This window comes from Halyomorpha halys, unplaced genomic scaffold (genome assembly GCF_000696795.3).
Source record: "Halyomorpha halys isolate HHAL.00 unplaced genomic scaffold, Hhal_1.1 Scaffold94.1, whole genome shotgun sequence".
Lineage (NCBI taxonomy): Eukaryota > Metazoa > Arthropoda > Insecta > Hemiptera > Pentatomidae > Halyomorpha > Halyomorpha halys.
In genome coordinates, this window is record NW_027114465.1 from 46,941 (window position 1) to 56,028 (window position 9,088).

Below are 9,088 nucleotides of genomic sequence, written 5' to 3' on the forward strand. Positions count from 1 at the left end.
TATATATATGTACTCTCATATAATATGTATAGTTGACTATATGCAATATGTTTATACTATATATAATATTTAAAGGAATGACACAAGTGAATAAGTTAATTTACAAAAATAGTGTGTTTTTTTTTTCTCTCAAATTCAAGAGAATCAAATTTGAATTAAATAAAAAAAAAAACAACAAATATTGTCAAAAATTTTATTATAAAATAGTATAATTATTCTAATCCTTCTCCTTTCCCCAAGCCTATAATAGTCATTATTAGTTGGCCATATGTAATTAATTGTAGGAAAATGGCCCAGATGATGGTAAAAAAAGATACACAAAATAGCAGAAAAATGTATATATTATTTCCTAACATTTTGCTTTCCTTTGCAGGGCTTCCTCAGGACTGAATCATATAGTGACCATTATTAGCTATCTGTCACGATTCAGCCATGCAAAGTGGAGAGAAACGTTGGTGACACACTACTAATAGTTTTTTCTGCTATTTTGTGTACCCCTTTTTCTTTTTCTTTCTTTTTTTCACCGCAACTCAGACCTTCCTCCTATAAATAATATTATTCATGACTCCTACAGATTCATCACAGTTGACCCAATAAAAAATGTAATTTTCTCATATATCCACACCCATCATTTTTTAAATCATGTTTTATTTTCTATTGTTTCTTCAAATTTTGTATTATTTATAAAAAATACTTTGTTAAATGTTATTTTGTTAATAGCTGATAATAAAAATATCAAATACGAAATAATATTACATTTTTGTTAAATGTTAAATAAATGATTAAAGTATATTAAAGTTTTTGGTCTCTGAAAAAACTTAAACTAGAAACTGCATTTTAAAAATTTGCTGGATAAGAGCACCTAGTGTGGCTTTAGAAGTATTGATGTAATAAGTGTAGTACATTCGAAATGAATCAGCACAACTCAAAAAGTGTCTTTTAATTGCAACTAATAAATATGAATAATAATTTTACATCAAAGCCCTAGAGGTACTTATTTTGATATATTGGATTTGATTCCATGGTCTAAAATGTCTCTTGACAATGACCATTTTGAGTTTTGTGCCTTTTAATTTGGATACCCAATTATGTATAATTTTGTATTATTTATTTACAGCCTAACCACCCTAAATTAATTAACTAATTGGTTTTTAAAGTTTGACTGCTCTAACCTACCTGTGCTACCTACCTGATATGCATCGAATCGTCGCTGAATCTCCTCGAGTGCCAATGCAAGCCCAGTTATTGCAGCTGTCACCAGAATCGTTAGCCCTCATTGTTCTCTTCACTTTCGTAACTGCAATGCTGCTTAAAGTAAATATTGAATTAAGCATTCATTCTCACAATCTCTTACATAAGAACATCAATGTGAAATTACCGCCTTAATTGGAATAGAATTCCTTGTAAATTTTCTGTAACTTCAAACTAAATGGACACCACACACCAGTCTAAACATTATCTTGTCATTAATAATAAATCTGAGGAACTTTTTTTTTACTTAACGCATTCACTACCAACTATGAGATAACTCATAGTTAGAGATCTTGCTTAGGACGCTCACTATAAGCTATCTTCTAGGAAAAATATGACATAACTCAGAGTCGACGTCCTGAGTAATAATGCAAACTATTGTTAGCAATAGACTAGTTAGTTGGCAGTCAATGTGTTAACATATTAGCTAAGCTTTGACTGGTTCTGCACTTAACGAATAATTAACTCTTGTTCAACTGCAGCTTGTTTTTGAGATGAAAAATTAAATTTCTGCTCAAAATTTGATGAGATATCTATAATACTTACATAATCAGTCCTAACTTGTCCAATAGATCTTAGTTACCACCTAATATCAACAGGGCACTGGTAAAATTTCAACCCTATTCTTGCGTGAGGGGTGAATTATTAAAAAATTAATAGAGCCCCTACCCTTTTTGGGAAAGTATGTTCTTCTACTCACAAAAAAACTAAAAATCTCAGATTAGTTGCATTTCCTCGAAGGTTAAAGCAAAATATTTTCATAAATAAAATGCCTTTTGTGAAATATAATCCTTGTGCGAATTATTATCAATTAGAACTCTACTTTGGAAAATTCTATTAAAATCAGAAATATTTTTTATGAAAAATTATTATAAAATTTATTAACTTAAAAAAAGTATAAATGGTTCAAATTCACTCCGTTCCCTTTTTTTCTATTCTCATTTTTCTCTAAAGATGCTAAACCAAGGAACTAAATAACTTGAACTTAACCTTTGTCTAATGTTTGAGAAAAGCGTTTTTGGAAAGACCCAGCATGCTTTTCCTGAAGGTGACTAAACATGCTTAGTATATATGAAGGAATTAGTAGATGAAGGGGTTTTGTTACAAATAGTAAATTTTAAGAAAACAAAGTTCCTTTTTTTTTTTTTCTTGCAGCTTGTTATGTTTTGAAGTGTTAAAAAAATTTGTAACTTGCAGTGAAGACCACCCTCCTACGAGTAAAATTTTTTCACTGCTGATAAATAACATGAATGTTATTTCTGAATGAATAGTTTTTTTTTTTTTATTTATTTAAACTGAAGTTTAATGTAACAATATTGTTTTATAAATCCTCAGGCCTACTTCATTGGAGTCGTTTGGAGTTGCTATAAATACCTCACCCTACGCCTGATATCAGCCCAAAGAACTCTTCATCTCATTGAACCGGAATCTTCCCAGGATTTGCTTCCAGACTATGACACAGCAGTAAAGTTTCCCCCTCCACCCCCTCCTTACAACCAAGCTATGTCACACCCTACAGCATAAGCAATTAAAATTTAGACATTTGCACAATCCTTCCCTTATTTTTTACATTAATACATATTAAATCTGAAGTAGCAATACATATATGTTGATGTTTGAATGGTTAAAATGAAAAAAAAATATTGACCCCTGGCTGAAGTAAGGAGTTCTCTTTTTATATAAGATATTGAGCAGGGTGGTAGACGTAAGAAAAATAATTAATCAATCTCTATATATCTCGACATATACTATACCATTGAATCGTTTTACGAATTGCAATGGATTAGTTTTCTCTGTTATAGATGTATTTGATGTCAAGATTTTTTTTTCTTTTCTCAGCTGTTTCAGTAATGAGTAAATGTTTCCAACATTTTTAGAATTATTGATGTACCTTTTAAAGTCTTAATATATGCTGATATATATTATATTTCATTTCAGAATTCGTTAAATCTTCTGTAATTAAACTATAAAGGCTGAGGAAAGTGAGTTTTATAAGTATTGTTAATTTACGTTATTGATAGATAATATATAAGTAAACTATTTCCCCCTGTAACAGTGTAGATTATACTATGTAAACATTGATAAATACATAAAAACTATAAAAGTCATCTTTGTTTTCCTGTTTCATAGAATATTTACAAATTAAGTTTTAGTACAACTATGTTATAATAGAAGCGTTTGTGATGTCACCTTAAAAAAATTGTATTTAGTTTTGTATTTCGATAGTTGTCTACTGTATTTTGGTCATTATTTCAAAAATTACTGATTGCACCGAATGCACTTTATATTATTCCAAAGAATTAAAATGCACTGTTAATGTTACAAATTATTGGTGACTCATATTTATGTTTGGTTAGTTTCCATTATGTTAGATATGGTGTATATACTTTCATATAGTTATATATGTTACTTTCCAATGTTTATTATGATTTATGAATTGATAAATAAAATTGTTTATTTTTGTTTTAATTACATTTCTTGATTAATAAGTTCCTCTATCCTTTTCTCGAAAGAAGTTTATTTAAAAATTAAAATTATCTTCTGTCAAATAGGTGTTACAAATTTAACTTTTACGCATGAAATGCTTCCATAATAATTTTTAGTTTCCAAAACTAGGTCTACTACCTTTTGATAAAAAAACTACTCCATTTTATTTATTAAAACTTAATTCAAAGTGTAAATTCAGAACTTTTTACTGAAGAATTAGAGTTTTAGTTTCATTGATTATTTTAAGGAAAAATCTTGTTCTGATTACTAGTTCTCTTATTGTTAGTAGAGAAAAGTATCTGACACTTAAGTAGTCAGAACTTTTCCACCACCCTCTAAAAAAACTTTACTCATCAATATGATCCTCATAGATTATAGCTATATTTTGCTCAGGAAAATATTATTTGACCTAAAACAATTTTGTTGGTGTAGCTACTACCTAGGACGTCACCTACACCAACAAAATTTATTTTATAGGTGGAAGTCAATATTAATAAGGCCTATCTTTCATAATTAAACATTTTGGTGGGTTTGGCTGAATTTTATCATCATCTTGTTAGAATATCACATGATTCACATTACCAGCAATTGTAATGAATACTTTTCAGGAATTTTTTAGCATGAGATATATAAAAGAAAGCTGATAATAGAATAAATTAAAATTAAATTAACATTTTAAGATCAAAACTATTCTTGTTGTGGCTTTTCATTTTTAATCAAAATCTAAGTACTTTTTTCAAGCTTTAGTTCTATCAAAACCCTAATTAAAATTGTCGATTACCTGAAATAATTTTTACACCTTTCAAACTGGCCTTCATTAGGCCAACAGGTAGGTTGTTAGTATTTTTGCAAAACTTGTAACATAGGGGAAAATCACTATACATGTAACTTATTCTAAACATAACAAGATAACAGAATGTACAATGCATTTACCTATCAGTTGTTTTTTTTTTTAAATACTTATAAATAAATGTATTGCTACAATTTATAGTACACTGAACACTTTTGACGACACTTTCTAAAAAATTGAAAACCAGCATTACAGAATTGTACCAAATTTGATGTAGCCTCAAGATTCCAATTGAATTCAAGTGTGTAATTTCATTAACAAACATGCACAATATGATTAAAAAATGGATAACGGGCCTTACCTGGACCACTTACCTTACTTTGGATACACTTTGTATATTTTCTTTCGTTGTAATTCTTCAACAGTTAATGAATGTTCTATCAAAAGTATCCAGTTTTTAGAAGTTATTATATAAAGATTACTATAGGAGTATCTCATCATTTTTATTGAAAATTTTGGTTTGTAACACCTATTTAATTTAATTTAGAAACAAAACAATATGCTTTTGAGATTTTTAATTTATAAAAAAAAATTTACTTTTCAATAGTATATATCAACTTTCGATAGAAAACTCTTATACATAAATAATTTTACATTCCTAAAACAAAAATTCTAGATAGTTGAGTATGCCAAAATTTAACATAAATTTATTTGCCACTTGAAACAAAAGTTTACAATTTAAGTAAAATATATTTTATAAAATTAAATTAAACTTACAAAAAGGGGCAAAAAATAATAATTATTACATTCATTTTAAAGATAATTAAAAGTTCTCATAACTTTTTATTGAGTTTTCTGAAGAATTAGCTACTTTTTTTATAGACGCAAAATACAAGTTTTGAAAGTTTTAGTCCTATTTATCTTATCTAAAACGATTTTGTTTTTTCTATTGTAATATATGTTATTTCTCCCTTAGGATACTGCATAAATATCAAGTAATACCAGGCGAAGAAACTGCTTATTAATTCAATAAATAATTTATTATTTAGAAAATTTCCCTGTCTAAGCCAGGGTGAAGAACATTCAATAAAGCTGAATTACCAGTTACTATAATTTCCGCAAGATGCCAGCACTATCCAATCATTCTCAAGTTTTAGTAGTAGTTCCACTAACTGACAAAAGAGAGCAGCACTTCCCAAGCCTCAAGTCTTGGCTTAAAACCGAGTCTAAAATCTTTATTTAGTATTAGGATAGTAGGAACTAACAGGAGTTCATTCAGTTGGAACGGAGGCCAGAGGCGATAGTTCAACTGACTGCCACCAGATAGCAGCACTATCGAAATATCAACTTCAGTTTGAAATTTGAGCTCCTGTGAGTTCCTACTTTCCTAATACTAAATTAAGATTTTAGACTCGGTTTTGTGCCAAGGCTTGACCCGGGAAGTGCTGCTCTCTTTTGACAGTTAGTGGAACTACTACTAAAACTTGAGCATGATTGGATAGTGCTGGCCTCTTGTGGAGTTTACAGTAACTGTTAATTCACGTTTTTCGTATTTATTTTATACTAGCGTTCATTGCGGAATTTTCGAAATAATAGATTATTTATTGAATAAATTTGCATTTTTTCACCTAATATTACGATTTGGTATTTATATAGTATCCTAATGGAGAAATTTCTAACATTATGATGGGAGAAAAAACATTTTAGAGAAGATAATTCGCACTAAAATTTGTTGTATTTTGCTTTAGTCTGTTAAAGTTAAAATTATGTTGTTTAAGATTAAACAACATAATTTTCAACTATGATAATTTTCAACTATGTTTTTGCCTATCTTATAATGCTGTAAGGCAAAACAAGAAAAATTGTAAATGTATTTATATACTCATTGTACATATAAATCCGTATTGTATATATATTTATGAAATAAAGAGGTTCAGAAAATAAAAAAAATTATGTTGTTTTTATCAAATTTTTGTACAAATAAATTTTATTGCAATAATATTGTGAAATTCATTACTAACTAATAAATTACGTCAATAAGAAAATAGTTAAGGAATTCTTTATAGTACAAACTTAAGTAATGACTATTTTTATATAATCTTTTTGCTGAATGTAAGTAATAACAATCTATTTTTGTTTACTTATTAATTCTGTGTTTTAGCACCACTATTTTGACAAACATTTCAGTTAAGGATTTTGTAAAATATTTAAAACAAATAAAGGACAGGGAAATCATAAGTAAAGTTCTTGTGTGAATACTCTGTCTTAGAACATTATTCCTTTTTCTACCTATTTTATTGAATCATTTACTTTTTATTTTAAATAAAATAATTCTACAGAAATAATCAGGAGGGTTATTCTCGATTTTACTGTTAACTTAGTAGACCAGATTCAGGAGATAGGAATCAACCCTTAAATTTATCTATATTATTGTACCTTAAGTATTGCTGTATTTACTGCAAAAAAATATCTAATTCTCCACACACGTTTGTTCCATCGATTAAAACACTGAATACACATAAACACTCTGAAAATGTGTTATATATAAGTAATAGAAAATGTTTGAGGGATAATCTGTATATAAAACATAAGCCCTTTAATATACTGTTAGTTTAACTCGCCAGTATATAAACAGTTTTACTTGTGCTTTTTTTAATTTAAACTTTATGCTTTTAGGGCTTGGTTCCTTTTAGATGTACCATTCTAAAAAGGGACATTCTTTAGAGAATATTGAACTCATATTTGAAAGTAGAAAATAGTTTAAAATTTGCTTTATACATTTCTGTTAACGACAAGAAAAGAAAAGGAACACAGAAAATAAATTCACAATTTGAGCTAAAATTTATTTTTATTCAGCAAATATGTTCTATAACGTAATAAAATGGAGAGTAGAGATAAATGTCCTCCCAGAACAAATAAAAAATGAAATAATAGTTTCATAATAAGTTCTTTTTTATATCTTCATTAGCAGGGCCTTATACTTAATCAGTTAGTTTTTATAACAGTTGTAATAGGGGTATATTCTCATGCAAAATACACAACTAACTATTAACATTGTTATATAATATTGCACAATAACAAATAATAAAGATAAATTACAAAAAAGTTAATAATAATAGTTCTGTATTTAAAAATTGTAAGAGAAAATAACAATAAAAACAAGTGATGTTTATTGAAGTAATAAAATAAATAATTGACTTAAACTAGCAGAATATCTTGCACAAGCCTGGGCTTCAGTCTTCCTGATGAATTTCATAATATCTTCTGATTCTAAAAAAAAAAAAATATTAATATATAATATACTGAAAAATATGCAATAACAACAATGATAAATTAAGAAAATCCTAAACATCAATTTCAAAGACAGTTCCAAGGAAACATATCACTCTTAACTTGGACAAATTATATAAGTTCCTAGAAAACAAAATGTTAAACATTATTTTGGATCTTTTCACTTAAAACTAAGAATGAATATTTAAAAAACAAATTGATGATATTCATACATGAAATAGGCAGGTTATGTACTTAGATATAAAAATTTAATTTGTTTTCTAAATGAAACCTAAATCTAAATTTCAATAATATCCAAATAAATATGAAAAAAACACATTACATAGCAGAGCTGAAACAACTGTAATCCAGTAATTGAGAAATTGATGGCTATAATAGCAAAGTATTTGCTCTTTCCAATTTATTAATTCTTTAAAAATACAAAAACTATCAAATTATGGCATCAGAACCAGGAAAGGATATCCTTAATCGTGGCTTAGAACTACCACAGAGGGGCAGCTATAACCCATAGGAGGGAAGGAAAATCTAAAATGTTTCATTAATTGGGAGCGGATTTCCCAACTTAATATAGGTCTGGAGAGTATTTCATGAAATTAGCCCAATTCCTCATTAGTGAGAAAGCAAAAAACAAAAATGAAGACTTTTGATGGGTAAAATATTCACTTAAATAAAATAACACTGGATATAATATGAATAAGTTAACATTATATTTTAATGCGTAAGAATGAAATTGCTAAGTAGTTGACTAATTCTTAATAAACTAGATTCAGAGATTTTAAGGCTTTTACTTGTAATCTACCATTTAGCCATTACAGTAGTACTTTTATGCAAAGTATGATTAACTATTTCGACCCCACTAAAAAATAAAAGAATTAATTATTAATATTAATATTTAATATTTAATAAATAAATATCAATTATTAGTATTTAATAAATAAATATCAATCAAAATGATTGAGAAAAAGTCCTTAGGACCACTTTAAGCCCACATTGTTTAAAATAAAACTTTATAATACTAATTAAAACTGCATCCCACTAAAATAATAAGTAACCAAAATAAATTTGTTCATAATAAATAAATTTATTTATTAATGTTTCTTAGTAATCAGATTCTAAAATAAGCATTATATATAAGAAAATTATACAACCTATAGATGACATGCAATGCTGATACATGAGTATAAATATAAATAATATAAAAGTTAAATATCTGAATTCTAAAATTTTGTTTATGAATAAACAAAGTTCTTTATTAATATTCCCTATCAA

The 9,088-nt window shown here is 27.3% G+C and overlaps 1 protein-coding gene across 6 annotated transcripts in view; it reads left to right on the forward strand.

The window, feature by feature from the left end:
• Positions 1 to 3,720, forward strand: part of LOC106677337 (lysosomal-associated transmembrane protein 4A) — a 12,977-nt gene extending 9,257 nt beyond the window's left edge. For 5 of the 6 annotated variants that reach the window (XM_067051680.1, XM_067051676.1, XM_067051677.1 and 2 more), the window contains 3 exons: positions 374 to 451; positions 1,158 to 1,314; positions 2,587 to 3,720. In XM_067051680.1, coding sequence (XP_066907781.1) covers positions 374 to 451; positions 1,158 to 1,314; positions 2,587 to 2,775 — 424 coding nt within the window. In that variant the 3' untranslated portion in view covers positions 2,776 to 3,720. The remainder of the gene's footprint in view (positions 1 to 373; positions 452 to 1,157; positions 1,315 to 2,586) is intronic. The other variant, XM_014415202.3, reaches the window with a different exon arrangement.
• The last annotated feature ends 5,368 nt before the right edge of the window (positions 3,721 to 9,088 follow it).